The sequence below is a fragment of the Pygocentrus nattereri genome, chromosome 27, assembly GCF_015220715.1.
Source record: "Pygocentrus nattereri isolate fPygNat1 chromosome 27, fPygNat1.pri, whole genome shotgun sequence".
Lineage (NCBI taxonomy): Eukaryota > Metazoa > Chordata > Actinopteri > Characiformes > Serrasalmidae > Pygocentrus > Pygocentrus nattereri.
In genome coordinates this window covers 7,035,683-7,055,280 of record NC_051237.1, presented here as the reverse complement: position 1 = coordinate 7,055,280, position 19,598 = coordinate 7,035,683, and the positions used below count along the sequence as shown (strand labels likewise).

At 40.0% G+C, this 19,598-nt stretch overlaps 1 protein-coding gene across 1 annotated transcript in view; it reads right to left on the bottom strand.

Annotated features, from left to right (window-relative positions):
• Positions 1–19,598, bottom strand: part of csmd2 (CUB and Sushi multiple domains 2) — a 388,841-nt gene that overhangs the window by 119,696 nt on the left and 249,547 nt on the right. Inside the window, exon 25 of the mRNA XM_017694219.2 lies at positions 14,250–14,376. Within this exon, the coding sequence (XP_017549708.1) occupies positions 14,250–14,376 (127 nt within the window). The remainder of the gene's footprint in view (positions 1–14,249; positions 14,377–19,598) is intronic.

Sequence of the window (19,598 nt, the reverse complement as noted above, 5' to 3'; positions counted from 1 at the left end):
GTTTGCTGGCTATACGTTTACATAGTATGGACAGATGCTCGCTTTAGAAATCTTACATTTATACTATGCCTGTTAAACGGTTTAAAACCCCTGCTCCTAGGATCACACTGCCAGAGTAACTAAGGAGTAAATCTTATGGAAAAAGAGAAAATGTGTGGGCTAATGCTGTCTAGGTATCTAGGTTAATGCTAATTCTGCCTTAGAAAGAGTCAGAAAGTGAGAAGTTTCTGAAAAATGCTTAAACCTCCAACTTGTGATTCTCACTCAATTAGCTCTTCTTAACAGCTTCATTTCAATTCGTTATCATTCTATGGTGTCACTTTCACAATGGCACTGTCTATGGAACAACAATTAGCAGCATGTTCTAAGCTATTTAAGCTGACTTTAGTTTTGCATTCATGCTTTATACCCTGTTTGTGTATTTTGCTAAATGCAGGGTTGATTTCTGATTTTAACATATGTATGCCTGTACAAGATGGCTGCCTCACATAACCCACGTCTGTTTGAAGTGTAGGTTGTGCACATCCTCAGAAATGAGCGTGAAGCTTATGTGAGATACAATACCAATACAAAGAGGTGAGGCAATATGCCATATTGTGATACAATCTCAGCAGCAGACTGAACATTTGCCATCCATTTCTGTTGTTTTCTCACAATAAATAATAATGATCTCCAATGTAGGCCTAACAGTTATCAGGCTTGTTGTTTATGTCGCTGTGCTAAATCAGGAAAAAGTTATCAAGGATGGCACTTTTGTGATGGCAGAGGTGCTTCAGTTCAGTTCAATATAGCTATTAAGCATCTCAACAGTAAAAGGACACAGGTGAGCATGCGAACAGTGCTGCTCATGCAGCCACTGTACCAACTATTTCCACACTTGACTGAAAAAAGTGAGGAAAAAACATCACATGATGTAATCTTTTGCTTCTATGTGTCATGAAACAACGTATAATGTCATTTGAAACTTAATATTATTGTCTCCCTTACTCTCCCAAGTCAACAGGAAGCAGGAGCAATATGTTACTCTTGGATTAAGTTTCTAATAATGATGAGAATGAGTGCAATAAGTTAGCTGCCAACAGCCATCTCAAGTTTAGTGACAGCCGTCTAGGATTTACCAACAAGCCCAAAGAGTGAACACTCTCGGGTAGGAGAAATGAGACATGTTACACAAGTGAACGTGAATGAATGAATTTATTTAAGTCAACCCAAGAGTATCAGGAGGAGTGCCTACACTCCCAAAATAAGCAGATGATAGATTATTCAGAATTGTAACAGAAAGCACACGTCCCTCTGAATTTGGCACGATTTGAGTTGATAAGAAATGTTCCCATCCTCCTGAGTTCTCCCACAGGACGTGAAGGCGGCATCATCTCCGTATGCATGATGTGTATGTGTCAGTCAGCGTGTTTACATGCATAGCAATGATGCTACTACACAATAAAACTCCTGTTTTAATTGGACTGGTGTCTGGTTTCTCCATCTTGTGCATGTGGTTATGAGGTTAAATGCAAGTATAATGCAGCTCTTAGCAGCTGTTCTGTGGTTTTCCCACTTGGTCAGAGATATTGGGCCTGTGAGACCAGGGCCAATTCCCTACACTCACTGAAAAATAGTTGCAGGAAATTTACTTGCTTCAAATATATACATCATTCCCATATTCATAAAACACATTGCATCGACATACTTATTGCTAAAAGTAGGTAAACTTAAAGGCAGAAGTTGTGCTCAAGACCCTTCACTGAGTGGATGAATCTGAGAACTACAAATGCGCTGGAGTATTTAAAGAGAACTCTGTCCAAATTGGGTGCAGGACATACTTTAAACATCAAACCACAGCTTCTTTTTGAGCATGTGAGTGATGCTGATACAAAGTAATATGATATGATTCGAAAAACCCCAGTGAAATCTGACTTGATGGCTCTGACTTTCAAATTATTATTTCAAATTTTTACAGTGACGTATTCCATATTTTAGTATGTTTTTCCTGACGCTGCTATGCTTTTTCTTTTAATTTAAATGGTGCAACTGTCTAAGCGCTGACCCTGTCATCAGGAGATCATGAGTTTGATCCCGGGTGAGGCTACAGCCGTCCGTATTCAGGAGTCCAGATGGCTGATGCCCCGAGGACCCCCTCCATCACTTAGCACAGGCGTGTGTTGGCTGACATAACAGAACTGGCAGTTAGCGTTCTCCTCTGGCTGTGTTCAGGTGTCCAATGATGCTGTGGCACTTCACAGGTCTCGGAGGAAGCCTGTGTTTGACTTCGCCCTCCTAGCACCAGTGGTATTGTGTGATTGGGGAAGCCCTAACTACTGGGTGACTAAATTGGGAAGAAAAATGGCACGGGGATAATGCAGCTTGGTAATTGCTGTTCATATAATATAATATAATATAATAATATACAGTATTGACCGAAATACCATACAATGGACACTACAAGGTATTTTAAAATGTTTTAATTAAAATTAGCTGGTACAGTACAGTGGATAACATAGCTGACCATAGCTGGAGTTCAGTTCCTGCCCTGGGCAAACACACTATACTATTGCAACAAGAGTCCTTGGGCAAAACGTATAACACTACATTCACCTACTTCTGTGATATGATTAAACTGTAAGTGCCAGTGTCAGTGTCATTTTAGCTTTTATGGAACCATATGGTTTTTTAATAATAAATAAAACAGTAATTAATTTATAGTATTTTCTTGGTAAATTATCTGCCTTGAGAGTTGACCACTATTTTTTAAATATGAGGTATTCTATATATTAATTTTGCTAGAACTTCATTTTCAATGTTATTCTGCTTTCTTTATCAGTATGGAATCATCTACAGGTCTGTTCGTCCTTCCAGACACATAAAACAACTTTGATTTTTTACAGATTTGTATTAGTTAATTAGTTAAAATCTACAAAGTTCACTAACAAAATTAGTTGTATATTATTAAAATTAGTTGTATAGTAGTGTGTGTGGAAATTATGTCCACATTTGAGTATAATAAACTCAAAGCATCAGTCAGTATGAAGGCATTTTTCAACTAAGGAAAGCTGTAAAGCTGTTCATATGTGCTGATTAATCACAGAAATCTAATAACTGGGTTCTCCTTACTGCATTAAAGAAATCATTATTTTACATAGCAGGAGTTTGAATCTTAGCCAGGGTAACATGGTGGCATTAGAGTGCATGTAAACGTGCCGAGTCTCTCAAGCGCGGCAGGGGAGCGTGGACGTAAAGAACTCAGAGAAAGATTAGAATGCGCAGCGGCCAAGGCTAGCATGCTGCAGAGGCTGTGTGTGTGGGTCACGTGGAAGACACAGCTATCAGGCCTCATCATTATGCAGCAGCCTTTCACAGGCAGCAGCATGGAATGAGCAGAGTTTGGCTGCTTGGTCTTCTGAAACATCTGAGATGAACCCACTGACTGGGAGTAAGTGATAAAGCAAATAAGAGAGCGAGGGGATGGAAAAGGAGTGAGAAAAGGATGGACAAACAGTCAGGGAAGGCTGGCTTTTAGAGGAGAGGTCAGCATTTGAAGGATGTTGAGGCAGCTATGCCATGCATACTGAAGTAATTGGTTCAGTACAGTTTCAGCTAATCAGCCTCTGCTTCAGCGCTCACGAGTAAGCTAGGGTTTCAGAGAGAGAGAGAGAGAGAGAATGACAGACAGAGAGTAAGAGATAGAACAGAGAGAGAGAGAGAGAGAGAGAGAGAGACAAAGAAAGAGAGTGAGAAAAAGAGAGAGAAGACAAAAAAGAGAAATGGAAGTGGTAGGAAGAAAAAGGGAGACAGAGAAAGTATGTGTGAGAGAGTCATGAAAGAGTGAGAGAGGGAGGGAGAGAAAGAAGAGAGAGAAACCAAGAGAGACAAAGACACCCCCCCCCAAACAGCTCCAGGATCAGAGGGTCCTGCCTGAACGAACACCTCGCTTGTACTTTCTTTCAGCAGCCAATCCCTGCGCTGCCACCACTCGCTAATCCTCATGTTCTTTTCGTAAAGTGCTCTTTCTCTGCTGTTTTTCTTTCTTCTCTCTTTCACTGATGCTCCCTCTCTCTTTTTCATGCGACCCTCAGTGTGCTGGCGGGAGGGTGCTGCGCTGATGCATGCATTCAGTCTGTCAGATTTGCATGTTGAATAAGAGAAAGTGTGTGCGTGGCGTCTATGAAGTCTGATTGGTTCTCTCTCAAACCAAGCAGGACGCAGCGTCCAGCCGCTATGAAAGGGAGGAAAACTGTCTTTCATTTCATCTCCAAGGAGGCCAGAACATTTTCCTTCATCCTGTTTTTTCCCTCTTTTTTTTATCTCCCCTTTGCTGAAAAAAAGAAAGGAAGTGAAAGACAAAGAGGAGTTCTGTCCTTTACCAGTTAACTAAAAAGCCCATCATGCTTCGCTGTTTTTTTTCTTTTAGCTGGAAAAGTGTCGTCATTCTGAAGTTGTGTGCTGAGGGGTGAGTCCCCTTTTATAGCTTGTCTCTTTCCTGTCTCTGAGAAATAAAGCGATTCAGTCATATGTCAGAAAGAGGTGCCACAGGGAGAACGCGCCAAAAGACATAATGGAGAAAAAGAGCTGCGTCATATGAATACCAAAAGGCAGCGCTGCTTCTGGGAGGCCAACTTTCATGTGGCTTGAAGCTGGAAGACAAGAAGCGCTGCAAGAACAATTAATGACTGACAATAAAACTCTCAAACCTATGCAGCTTTTTAAACTTCTCTGCAACTGACAACTTTTTTTGGTGTAAACGCTCTACCCTGTCTCGCAAACTAGAGCATCTGGCAGAAGAGTAAACAAAAAACAAAAAAGAAACCCCACAGCTTTCACTGCAGACCCAGAGATTAGGCCTCATGCTGTGACCAGTGCATTATTGATGGACATCTTAATCTACGCTGCTGGCACATTGGTTGGTTATAAAGAGCACGATCAGCACATGTGAGCTCCTGGACCTGTTTCGTCCACACTGCTTAAATCTGAGGCCTCGTAACTTTCTCCTAGCCAAACCCAAGCTAAGAGCTCCCACGAGAGAGAGCTGAGCAGGTGTTTACTCACAAACCTCCATGTATTTGCACATTCCCGGCAAAAGTCTGGAGACATCAGGCTTCTGAAAACATTCTAATAAATATATGGGTTTGCAATGAGGTGGAATGAGATTTGTGAAGCGGGACATAAAATGCAATACTTTACGTTTTACCATGAACCGTTGACGTGATGTAGTTAACCACTTAACATTCCAGAATTATTACATACTAAGGCTTATTCAGTACATACTAGCTGAACTATTCTTAGGTTATATAGATTTGTAATAAAACTTTGGCCATTTAAGGGGTTAAATGAATATTGATCAAATGAAATTTTTTTCATTCAAATATCTAAAGGACATCTATGACTGTTGAGGATACTCACAGCACACAGTGAATTTATTTATTATTTTACACAGTGTTTATTTTTCTTCAACCCCCGCACCATTCGTCTCAAAATAGTAGTGTCCTTTCTGATCAGATCTAAAAGCTTTATATGTTTCTGTAATATTATAAAAGTGTTTTAAAACACTAAAAGGATTGCACAGTGCTGATGTTTCTCATTCTTAAACATTTTTTTTGTTCAATTTTTTCAGTTTCCGTCATACAACAGCACCAGCTGATCTGTCAGACTTCTAAACATCTGCATTATGAAAGCAATGTAATTTATTGCTATATCAGAACAATATGCTTTGAGAGTCTAGGTTTATGGAAAAGCATCATGGCATTTAAGTAACAGCGAAGTTTCTGACAAGCTAACTGCTGTCATAACTCAATATTTATACAGGGGTTGTCTTTTGGAGCATGCCTTTGTCCTGTTTACATGTTTGCACAGCACCTCAAGAAAGCAGATAAACGCCTAGCCACAGTGCTACTTTGGCAAATGCTAACTGTTTTGGGATAATTGGCCAAATGTCTACTTACATTAGTCATAAACACACTTACCACCATGGTTGGCTGAGGTTGGCTTCCTATTTGAGCAACTCCTTATTTGAAATTTCCAACGCAAATATTAGCCTGCCAGTTGCATCCTTTTATCAAAGTCAGGGATTGCATATTTTATGACAGAGGAAGTGCTGTTAGAGCCTTTCTGCATTATCAATGTTGTGAAGGTTAATGTCTCAGTAGCAGCTGTGGAATGATACATTGTGTAGCTCTTGTTTGCAATAATCTATCAAAGGCAACCCAATTTTATTTTGAATTTAGTGTCACACATGTAAACATTTGCCATAGAACTACCTCAGGAATAATGCCAAACCCCACATATTTCATCCCTTTGTTATGATGTTAGCACTCATCAGCCCTCAATCATTTCAGCCTTTTTTACTACTGTGGCCAGAAGATTGTCAATATGTGCTTTCAAAGATAGCTTGGAAAAGAAAACTATAAAAATAATTACTAATTAGGCAAAACTCACTCCTCACACCAAGAAGACACCTTGATGTGCATGAAGCTGAAAGTTGAAGTAGAATATACCCAATGTGTTACCAACACCTTTAATCTTTACTGGTATTTTTTGTACAACTGAGTAGCGGTGGAGATCAAACATTACTACAGTGTATATGTGCATTTGCTACCATTCAGCATATGTTTACATTCAGCATATGCTGTACATTGAGAGCGGAGCAGCTTAGATGCTGTATGAGACAATAACAAGATGTGAGCACTCAAGTAAGAAAAGCTTCGAACAACTCCGCGAGAGAGCATGAATGAGAGATGATGTGAACAATGAGTTTCATTTCTTCCAGCAGTATGCATCATTCTACAGCACCATTCCACCCATCTTTACCAGCTCATCCATGCTCATAAGGCTGCTACAGCTTCTCTTTGAGCCTGGAGCAACTGCTCCTGTCCATGATATGAATCTATGAAATTTGGAAACAGGGAAACATCTGTGCCTACTCACTATTCACACTACTCACAATAACTGAAGAGAAAAGAGAACAGAGTTAACCCTCCTAGATCTCACACCCAGAGATGTCTTACATTTTGTTTAATTAGTTCTCACCAGTAGCATGTTAGAGAATATTCTGACAAAAGTAGACCTTCCACATTTTTAGTTTTTGTCTGCAGGTAGAAGAGGATATAATTTGTTATGAAATAGTGAAGACATTCTTGTTTTATGGGAAAAAAAAAACTTTTTTCATTTTTGAAAGCAAGACTTGAACTTGTCTTGAACTGGCACAAAATGGGATTGTAATTTATTATGTAACTATGTAATTACTGTGTAATTACATTTAAATAACATACAAAAATAATGACTTCTAAGGATCAAAACATATCTCTCCCATTTGTAATGTTAAATCCCTTGCAACATGTAATGTTAACTAATTGTTAAGGTTTATTATGTAATTATATTTAAAGCATGCCATGCATGAAATATACAGCAAAATGCCAACAATAATTCCGATAATAATTATAGGCTTCTAGTGGGCAGACCTGCACAGTTCCATCAGAATGAAGTGAACAAAAAAATGATTTGAGTACTGTAAGGGTTAACGTGTGGCCTGTGAGAGGAAGAGTGAGGGGATGAGCGTGTGTGTGTTGAGGGTTTGGGGGTCTTTCAGCCTCTGTTAATTCGTCAGATTTCCTTCGTGACTCCAGATGAGCCCCTGGATCCTCTGAGCCTCGACTGGGCTGTGCAAAGCCGGCTCGGCTACAGCGGGCTTAGCGGCTGGCTAATCCCATACGCCTGAGAGACAACGCAGCCCAGTCATGTCTCTCTATATGTGTGTGTGTGTGTGTGTGTGTGTGTATGCGTGCGTAAGTGCGAGTGAGTGAGAAGTGGCTCTTGAAGGTAATTATCACCTTCCCCAAACAGTGTTGGATCAGAGGTGGAGATGTGCCTGTGATGAGAAGATGAAAGAGGGATGAGACATGCTCTTCTCCTCCTCTCCCTAAAGCCTTGCACTGTGTCGTATCCCTTCAACATAACACACCATCCTAACTCCGCCACTAAACACCCTCCAATGCCATCATGCTCAAACTCTATCAAATTTCTGACACTAATGGAAGATGTCCATTCTTAGCATCTCAATATTATTTGCTTACATTAAAGCTCCTATTAGGAGCGGGCGAATTGATATTGATGTATCGATACGTCCGATCCTGATGGTTCTTTTTGAGAATGGTTCCTCGATTCTAATTATTTAAACGATAACCTGAATAATCTATCTTTTTAAAGCTGATAGTGAATACTGTGAATTCTGGAAGTCTGTGAAAAACAGAAAAACACAATGATTCTAGCCTAGGGCTGAAACAAATAATCTGAGCGTTCATTACATCAGTATTTGATTCTATAGGTAACGTAGGGAAGCTGCCTTTACTTGTCAAGCCACAAAAACTGTAACCTGAACTACACCAGCAAAGCACATTTCATCAGCAAAGGGAATTACTATATGTAAAATGTTCAAAATAAATAAATTAGACAAACTGCACTGCTCTCCTTGTGGTCATTAAAGCTAAAAGAACAAAGGCATCTGAGAAATCAAATGCAGGAGCGCTTGAACTTATCAGACGATAAGAAAAGTGCTCAATGAATTTATGACAAAAGGTTTGCATGGAGACACAAGTTTGATGAATCATCTCTACTGAGCAACAGTACTGAGGTGAAGCTGACACTAAAACAGGGAGTTCTGAGCCTCAAATGTGTTTCTTGTGGTGAGTTCAGGCAGTAGACGAGGAGGGGAACACGAACAGTGCTACCAGCGCTGCAGCTGCTTCCATGGCGGTCAGTTCCACCCTCTGTAGCTTAGCTTCGAACTCATCTCAGCCAACGTGTTGACTGCACTGCTGCTTTCTGTGATAAAAAACTGCAAACTAGCCAAAATTGACTAACCACAGTGATATAAAATTAAAAACAAATCAATACAATGATACTACTTAAATGTTACACCCTTAATGCCTATGTGAATCAAACTTGAACGTGAACACTACAATTGTGGCTTCTATAGCAACATACGGGGTATGTAGGTAGGCTTCAATCTGTACTACTGATACACTACCAGCTACAGGATATATTTTGAACTACATAAGCGTTATTGTTTTTAATGACGATTCTTAAGAATAAGCAGCTGACTATGAATGTACATGTTTGGAAATACCAATAATTGTGCATGAGAAGATATGAATGGTTTATAAGGCATATCATTTGGAGTTCTCTAGACAGTCAGATTATGGAGCAGTTTTATGTAATATCACAGCAAAAGCTTTGAAATATTATTTTGAAGTCCATACTTTTGCTGGTTTTCACTGCAAATAACATTTAGCATTCCCCTTGTTATGTGCCTAAGAACACTTAAATTTATTGGTATTGGTACAGTGATACTAACCACAGCATTATGTATCAGATTGAAAATAAAACCCTCATCCCTTGTTCCTCCCTGACGCTGTTGTCTCCTGAACAGCTCAGGCAGCTCCTGTGTATTGTGTCTACTACAGTACCAAACCCCCCCCCCCCCCCCCCCCCCACACACACACACACACACACACACACACACACACACACACACACACACACACACTCTGCACTGCCTTATTAGAGACCTTGCGTTAGTGCCAGAGTCGTCCCAGTCCTAATGCATTGCAAATGATCATGAATAATTGATCACGCAAGATGGGATCAAAAGAATGTATGCATACCTTACAGTACTGAGGTTAGTCCTGAGACAGGAAGGTAGCTGAGCTTCTAATTACCCTCTGTCTCCACTAAGATTACCACTTCATCACAACACAGCTGTAAACATAGGAGCCACACAGTAAACATGTGCACATATGTACACACTTACAGTCCTGTATGCACATATGTACTTCCTAAAATAAAGCTTTAATGTGCCAAAAACATGTTAATCATGTTTGTGTACACAAGCACACACATTCTCTCCTTCTGGCTGACAGATGATTTCCTGCTGAAATAATAAGTCAGAAGCACCAGAAAAGAGAGTAAGTAAGAGAAAGAGATACACAGAGACAGAGTGGGAGACAGAGAAGAGAGAAAGAGCGATTGAGAAAGAGAAACAGGGAAAGAGAAAAGGACAATAAGGGTTGTGTGTTCTTCACTTGCAGTGTAACATCTCCTTCGGCACGCACACACACACACACGCACACACACACGCACACGCACACACACGCACGCACACGCACACACACGCACACACACACAGTGAAGTGTGCTTCATTTCTCTGCGGAGCCTACACACAGAGTGGAGTACTCTGCCAACTACACAATTCATCGGAATCTTTCAAGCTTCTCATCAGTGTGAAAGTCTAACGTCATATTATGAAAATCTTTTTCACAAACGGTCAAGTTGGTAGTTACATTCACCTTGTACACTCACTGGCCATTTTATCAGAAGCACCTTCCATATAATTGATACTGAATGTGCTGAAACAAACATTTTTTTAATCAAAATTGGATTTTAAAGAGTGCAACTTTCAAATTACAAGAGCAGCTCTCGTTATAATAGTCTAATAAATTAATATCTCAGCGCTTGTGAAGTGCCTGTAGACAACCAAACGTGCATGTGCTGTGAACATAACAACACAACCACAACTAACTGGTAACCTGGCACACGACAATCAGTGTTAATGCCTTCAGCTAGGAAAAATAAATATACTGGTCCTCACGACCAAAACACAGACCTGGAGCTTAACATAGAGAAAACAATGCAATTCAAACTGCTGTCACAATATAAGTCAGAAAAAAATTCTATTACATACTTTCTCAAATCACTGAAGCCTACTGGATGGTGCAGTGAGTCGGACTAAGGCATAGTTCATGCAAGGATGCCAACACAGATGCTTTGAGTTATGCAAATGGGGTTTTGCATGTAGTTGCATTCCAAAATGTGTCGCAATGCATTTCATAATGAACACAAGAGCAAACTGCATTCTGAGTGTTACAGCAAGCAGCGCTATAATGACAGCCAAGCCTGTCCAAGTGGTCTTGTACTGTCCAAGCTGTTAAAGCTACTGGAATAGCAGTAGAACTCTCTCTGATTTGTTCTTTATAAAACTGAGTATTTTAACCACCACAATAACATAAGAATGCACAGTGAGTGTGAACAGAAGGACAGAGTGTTTGCAGTGTGTTGGCCAAGTTCTGCCATTTCTGAGAAGTATGTTTTAGGCCTAGGAGTCCTCCTTCTGTCTTTCTTTCTGTCTTTCTTTCTTTCATTCATTCCACTTTCCCCAATTTAATCCAGTTCTCGCTTAATGTTTTTTTTAAACACTATGTATACTTTGTGAGACAACCTTTCTTTGTCAGCACAGCTTATTCATATTTAAATACTACAGATCTTCAACCCTGAACAATTTGACGATTTTACTTCCTCCAGCTTTTCTGACCACAGGGCTGCTTTTAGTGATCTATCCTGAAGGCTGCAGTTTCATTGTTCACATGCTGTGCCTGACATGGACTGCAGAATGGGGGGTGGATGGGGGGCAGGACACAAGTATCAAGTATGTTCTGTGCCTCATAGCTTTGGATCAGTGGAAAACACACATCATGTCAGAGCCACTGCTGCACTGAGAATGGTCCAAGACCCAAGTAATATCTGGTCAGCAGTGGTTCTGGTGGTTCCTATGGTGAAGCAGAGCGGGGTTGACAAATTCTGAGCAATAACATGTGGGCTACAGTCAGTCGTTACCTACAAAGGGCACCTTTATGGTAGGTGAACCTGATAAAATAGCATAACAAACTGCCAACAGCATGTATTTAGCAATAGATAAACATGTGGTCTGGAAACAAAGCATACATCATTGTGCATCTATGATAAAAAGATATTGATCTTGTTCTACACATTCTGCTTGCGCCTTCATCCTTATCCTGTCATGGCAAAGTGTTTGGCATCAGGTCAGCTAAAAACCCATGAGTGCCGCTGCTGGATAACAAGAGGAGAAGGAACACAAGGTCAGGTAACCATCATCATTCTGTGTGTCACCTTCGATTTTTCCCCCCGTTACTTTCTGAAGCTAACAAGCACCTGGAGAGCAGGGAAGGCGCTTGATAAGGTCCTGTTATCGATATTCAGAGATGACTTCTTGTTTCAAACAGAGAGCCTTAACAGCTCCACAGCAAGCCCTGATGATAATGACATTCGGCCTCATTCCTCAATAGCAGTAATTTGTAGACAAACAAAAAGACAAGAGGGGATAGTTGGGATGTCTGGCTGACTTCACTCTTATCACCTTTAGCCCCGAGGCCTTATACTCAAAACAAGAAAAAAGCGCTAATAAAGCTAGAGCAGGAAGTGTCTGGGAGCGGTCCAGAGTGCGCCTGAAGGACGGGGGCTAGAGTCTGATAAACAGCGCTGTTACAGCTGCAGACCAATTAGGCAGCGCTGGGCGCCGAGATTTCATGCAAAATTACACTGGCGAAACGAGCGACAATTAACGGGGGCGCATGTTCATTCATTAGCAGCGAAAGGCAGCGATTTGCAGGAGGGAGGGGAGAGGTCAGTTTGTAGGACTGCCAAAGTGTTAATGTCCTCCTAGCATCTCCCAGTCCAGTTGAATGAAACAGTGGCCTGGAACAATACTGGCACACATGCAAACACTGTGAGTGCTCAGACTGAGGGCCAATCACACATTGAGCTCACATAGCACACTTTCCAATTAGAACCTTGTAGAATTTGTAACACAGGCGGAGAAGGACATATGAGAGCCATTGAGAATTCCCACTGAGTTGCTTAGATTTCAAACGGTCTAGTCTCCTATCACTGCACTGTTATACCATTTCATTCTAACTAAGATACTATTTTACCATAAGACAGCCCTGATTAATGGTTATTAATTAGGTCAGAAACACCTTAAAAACCATTAATAAGCATATGTCACACACATCTGATGAAATATCCAATTAAGCTAACCGGTTTAACACTGAGTGATGGATGGGAGGTAAAGTAAGATAACTAATCCACAAGATCTGAGGTTGTAACGGTGTAGATGAATGCAGGCTCACTTTTTTGGCAAGCACTAGTTTACTTTTTCCCTTTTCAATTATGTGTTATAACTGCTCTTCCATGATTTTTAAGGTTTATGGCCTTATTAATAACCACTAATTAGCTCATTTTGAATAATTTATACACCCTTTATAAGGTGCACTCATATTGTAAAGTGGTGCCATAATTACATAATTATGGATTGAATTATATTTTAATTTGATTTAAAGTCAACAGGGCAGAAAAAGTCTTTTTTTCTCTTCAAAACAAGGCTGTATGCATAACAATAACTTTGCACCTCTTTTACTTCCAAACTTCCATAAATATGCTACTGACTGAAACTTTGAAAAACTTTGAATAGTATTTTCAGAATTGCTTCAATGAGCAATAAATGAAAAATACTTCATTAAAAATAAAATAACTCATTGCATTTAAGTACAATTTATGTGTAACAACACAGGGGCTCCCAAGTGACGCTATGTGTTGGCCCTGTCATTAACAGGTAGCAAGATTAATCTCCAGCAATGCCATGGCTACCCGTGTCTGGAAGGTCTAATCGACTGTGTTCTCTTTGGGCGGGTAGGATCAACCTCCCTTTACCCTCATACTGCTTACATCTACTCATTACTCATTGCCATACTTGCCAATGCAGGCGTCTTTTAGTTGATGTAAAAGGACAGGCTTTAGGTTAGTGTTCTCCTCGAAGCATGTCAAGCTGTTAAATGACACTGCATTAGAAGCAGTTTAAAAAGACATGTGATTGGCTTCACTCCTCTCAGAGTAAACACATGCCAGCCTTCACCCTCCCAGTATGTTAGCACTGTATGATGTGTGAGATGTAGCTAGCAGGTGGAACAGACTTTAACTAAAATTGTGGAAAATTAGGTAACCACCTCTCCAAAAAAGAGAGAAAGTATGCAAAAATGAAAGGAATGCTTTTTCTGTCAACAAAACATGACTGTGGGCACAACCTTTCATCAGTGTTGAGTCATAAAACATCTCCTCTTAGCATAAATGAGATATCTGTTTAATATGTTTGACCAAATTTCTCTGCTTTTTTGAATGACAAGTAAGTGAGAAATTATTAAACAAAATGTAAGACAAAGTGTTTCATAGTACAAACACCATGAGAAACCTCACAGTTTGAGATACAAGGTTGGAAAGGAGATCAAACGTGGGTGTAGATGAAGATATCAAAAGGAGTGGAGAGGTGATGAATGGATGAATGGAAAGGACAGGGTAAAAATAAGTGAAGCGAGAGAAAAAAGAGGAAGGAGGAAAAATTGTGTGGAGTACAGACCCGACTGTGCTCCCAGGTGCCGCCTCGATGGTCCACACGCAGTGCAGGTTGTGCTCGTAGGGTGCGGGGTAACCAGGAGACAGGATACGACCCGCCGGCTCGTCCTTAATTGCCCCCCCACACTCGGCTGCACGCAGAGGAAAGAAACACACAGACAGACAGACATTATTACATACTTTGTTGGAAAAAAATAACATGCTGTCTGTAAGCTATTGGGAGCTTCTGGCCTACTTCCTTTAGGTGTGGCATCACAGTTGTCCTCTTGCTAAAAATAGTTCATCAGATAAGACATACAAGGTGTTCAAAGTTAGCTTCTTTAGGTTTTTTTTTGGAGCTAATGTAGTTAATAAGTGATGGAAGTTTACAGCAATCATTTTAGCATCATTCTCAAATCCTGACACATAAACTTGTGTTATATAATTGATGATGTAACTGAATACATGTAAAGTTGTTATATAATCAGGATCCCAAAAAAAGCTTACTATTCCCTTACAGTTATAGAAAAAAGGTAATAATTAGATAACAGATACTGTACATTATACACTCATGGTGCACTGTTAGAAATAAAGATACTCTTCAGGTACATTTTTCAATCATCAAGGTGCAAACAATTTAACTCTACCCTCAAAGATACGACAGTGGTTTTAAGGTTTTGAGTACCTTAAATATGCTTTTCCAGGCTTTATTTTATTGTCTGGTTTTAAAACATTAGGTTATGAAGAGATACAGTTACATGGTTTCCACCTGGAAAACGTATTTAAGGTACACTACTGGTACACTACCTTAAAACCACTGTTGTACATTTGAGGGAACATTTACATTGTTTGTACCTTGATGAATGTAAAAAATGCACCTGCCCAGGACCTTTATTTCTAACATTGTAGGAGCAAACTGTGGGACCCCCCACATATCCCGTCTGATTATATTTGAGGCAAGGGAGAAATTTTGTACATTTTACTTTTCACCAATCACTTTAACAAAGCCTTCAACAAGTCAACACTTGCAGAGCTGCGCTACAACTGTCAGTGCTTCAATGCAGGTAATGTAGTTTCGAGATGAGAGCAGGGGGAGAGAGCTGTAGCCATGGGCAGACCGCAGTGCAGGGTCTTCTCAGTAGGGATGGAGACACAGTGTGCCGAATATGATGCATCATCATGTGGCGGGGGCCAGTATAACTTTCCACTTTAAAATAATACATTCCGCAGCAGGCCGAGCTTTATGAGCGATGGGCAGAATAATGCAGTAGTATATCACGGCCGGCATTGAGACATCCCTGGGGAGGGCATATTTCCTTTGGCTAATATCACTGATAGGGTTTCGGTAATATCTCCTGCTTCGGGCGAGCCCATCCATCTTGTGGGAGGGATGGCAGGGGTGTCACGCTGCTGGGCACAAATCACTTGTTTGTCAGCAAGGTAGGGGCCCAAGTGTACACCACAGCTTCAGTTTCACGGATCAGGAAGCAGTGAGCTCCTCACACCGCGCCCCCCTGTCCCCGAGGTCATACAGATCAAATGTGTGCTTCTTCACACTGTACACCCACACAGAAACACACTCAGTATGGGCCTAAAGGGGACGATCCTGCAGAGGCATAAGCACAAGTCCATCCCATAGGCAGCACTTATTTATAGCTGGAATGGTTAAGCAGATGCTGCTGATTGGAGTTGACTCGATGAGGTCTCAAGGAAGTGCAATATATGAAATTGGATACTTCTACACACACACACACACAACCGCTAGAGGTGGGCAATATGACAGTATATTATTGTTAACATATTTTAAATTCTGTTGTCGGGTTAGTGCTTTTATATATATATATATATATATATATATATATATATATATATATATATATATATATACACACACACACACACACACACACACACTAATAATGACAAATTACACCACACAACACATTTTTTCACTGGAAAAAAAATTTGAATGTTATTTTACATCATTGACAAGTCATACTGTTAGGTTAGATCAGTTGCACATTTTGTTGCTATGGAGATAACATTACTATTTTTACGTATTCTTTTTTTCTCTTCTGTTCCTATTAGTGATTAAAAATTGTGAAACAAAATCAAAATAATAAAATTCCAAATTATAAAATGAATTAAAACAGGAATATGAAAATATAAAAAAAACTAAAAAACTAATTTTTAGGCCTTTCTTTTTCTCCTTTTGATTTTGTTACTAAACTTAAATTAGCATCATGATATTATGTAACATGTAGCCCTGATAGCCAGTGACAATTAACTGACTTACCACAGTAACAGTTAAAAACTCATTTACCACCGGTTTAAAAATCCATTGTTCATTTGTTGATTTATTTCAAATAAACTATAGCAAGACACTAGTATGCTCCGTATGTAAACACATCACTCATAACACATTTATGGAACGTTTACATTTTAGGACAATATCAGAACACAGTGTCAGAGTGTTTGTTTCACACACCACACAAAAAAGCTTCAGGTCTTGGGAAACACGAGTGAAACCATCTCTCAGCTCACATACATCACCAAACGGGCTGTTTCTAGTGGTTTCCCTCTGGCTAAACAAAGTGGCCTTAGACAGTAAAGTTTGCATGACATTCCTAATTTCCTTCTCTATGATTACTACATGAAAATAGTTTTGTAGCCAAAACAAAGATGATATCATACTACAATAACAACTTATACTGAACTGAGGATAAGCTTCAATTGACACACCTGCATCAATGTTAGGACACTTCTGAAAATAACAAGAAGTTGCAATTATTATTGTTAATATTATTTCTATACATGTAAAATAAAATTTGTGGAAATAAAAAATGGGAAAAGGGGGGGGGGGCTTTTTAGTCAAACCCCAGATCGAATGTAAGTGTTAGTCTTAGTCATATAAATATAATAACCCTGAATAAAGACGATTATGAATATACAGTTGCATGCAAAGTTTAGGTGCCCCAGTTAATACATGAATAAGAGAACACACTTCTGTACATGTTAAAGCAAATAATACATTTTATATGTATATTTAAAATTTTTTTAACTCAGCAAATAAACAGAAACTGGGCACTCAAATGCAGAAAAAAAATGCCATATTTAAGTTTTCCCTAGAGCAGTGGTTCTTAAACTGGCCCTCATGGACTTTGAAATGGTCTTTATTCTTGCTAATGAATTCTCCCTATGAGTCATGACTTGGGATCGAGCAAAAATGTGTCCAGTCTTGGGGTCCCTGCAGACTGATTTGAGAACCGCTTTGTAAAACACATATACTTATTTGCACTTAGAAACATGACAACAAAACATTTAAAAAAACATTTGTAATTTGACTGGGTGACTCAAGTCCTCAAGTATGGCAATATTAAATTTCTGCCCCTATCACTTACACAATGGAGACAGCACCCAGCACAATACACTGTCACAGCCTTTAACAGGTGTACAGACAGCTCTGATGGGCTCAAACAAATGCCACTTCCTATTAGAGCGAGTGGGTGTCTGAAATGTCTCAGAAACACACACACACACGTCCACTTCACGCCCCCTCTTTCACTCATCAGGAGAGACACATGAATTTGCATGATGCCACTAAGCTGTAGAGACAAACACAGACACAAATAATTACCAAGGCGACTGTACAGATTTGGCATCAGCTTTGTGTATGTGATGTTGACAGACGTGCAAACTCAGACGCAACACACAAGCGCCATCACTGTGCTGCCATGCAGCTGGACAATTGTTTACAATCCTCAGCAATGTTCTATACAATCCATACATCATACAGGTCTACAGCCCTGATCACACACATGATTTAGACAGCAAACCATGGAAGACACTCAAATTACACTGAAGAATGGAAAAAAGAAATGTACTGAAATACTCAGTACTGGGGAAAGCCATGTCATGATCTAACACCTCTGTTCACCATCACAGGCTCAAAAAAGTCAAGTACAACACTGCTATCAATTTAATCTTTTTCCCCTCTTGTACTATATATCAAGTCTTTTTTTTTCGTACTCTCTTTCTCGGCTCTCCTCTCTGAACTTCTATGAGATGAATGTTCCCCTAGTGTAGACGGCAGGGTCATAAATCACTATGAAACAAACCCATCTTCTTCAACTCCAGAGATGACCTGCTCCGCAAATCATGAAACCACACTACTCCCTCTCTCTGTCTGCTTCCTACAGCGGTACTGTATGATTATTCTCCCACTGGGAAGTGACAAAAAATATTTGCTCAGCCTCACGTAGTTGTCCCTCTTCTCTCTCTATGACTTTCCATCCCGCGCTGAGGTCTCCAGGGGCCGGATACTATGACACAGCAATAGAAATTTCAACAATATTGCAGGGTGCTTATAAGCAGATTCCTGATATGATTACAGTAGAACAGCTCTTACTGAATACAAGAAAAAAGAGGGACTTCACACACAGATTGCTACATGCTGACTCAGATACACCAGGGATTGGCATTTCAACCATTTTTCCCTTTTCAAATATCTACCACATCTACTATGGGGGGTGGGGTGGGGGGTGGTATTTTTCCCGCAATTTACTCTGCAATTTAGTCGTATGTAGTTCCAGCCACTAGTTAGTACTCCCTCCCTCACACAATACCACCAGCGCTAGGAAGGCAAAGGCTAGCACAGGCTTCCTCTGAGACCTGTGAAGCACTAACGCATCTTTTCAAAATGCTGCTCATGCAAAATTATGGGACAGCTGAACACGCTCAGAGTAAAGTGCCAACCACCAGTTCTGGTACACCAGCTAACAGACATCTGCGCTGGGGGGTGGGGTGGTTGTGGACTCCATTGGACTCCATGGATGGCTGTAGCATCACCAGAGATCAAACTTGCTCCTGATGATAGGTGGTTGTGCCATTCGGGAGCCCCCAAAATGTCTACTCTTGAAAAAAGAGTAATCAAACATTTAAAGGGGAAAATATTTACTGCTGTAAATAAAAAATGATGATAAAAAAATATTTTATACTCATTTACTCTATGCTGGTAGCATAAGAGGTAATCTGCATCTGAATGTTTGGTTGAGTTGGTGATTTATCTTCATGTTTTAGGCATTCTGGCCTACAACCAGCATTTAATATGTGTCATATTATGTAAGATTCTGTAGCACAGCATCGCTTCCCCCAGCCTCATCCAGTTGACTAAATTCTTAATTTTGTATCCTTTCTGTGTTTTTGGTCATCAATATTCTGTCACTACAATACCCAGAATGCACTACACAAATACATCAATAAAAACCTCCAAAGACAACTGTGGCACCGCTGTAGGGCAAATAGGCATGTTTACAACAGCTGTAGCGATGATTTCACTCTTCATTTTGGCCATTTAATACATTGTTTAAACTAC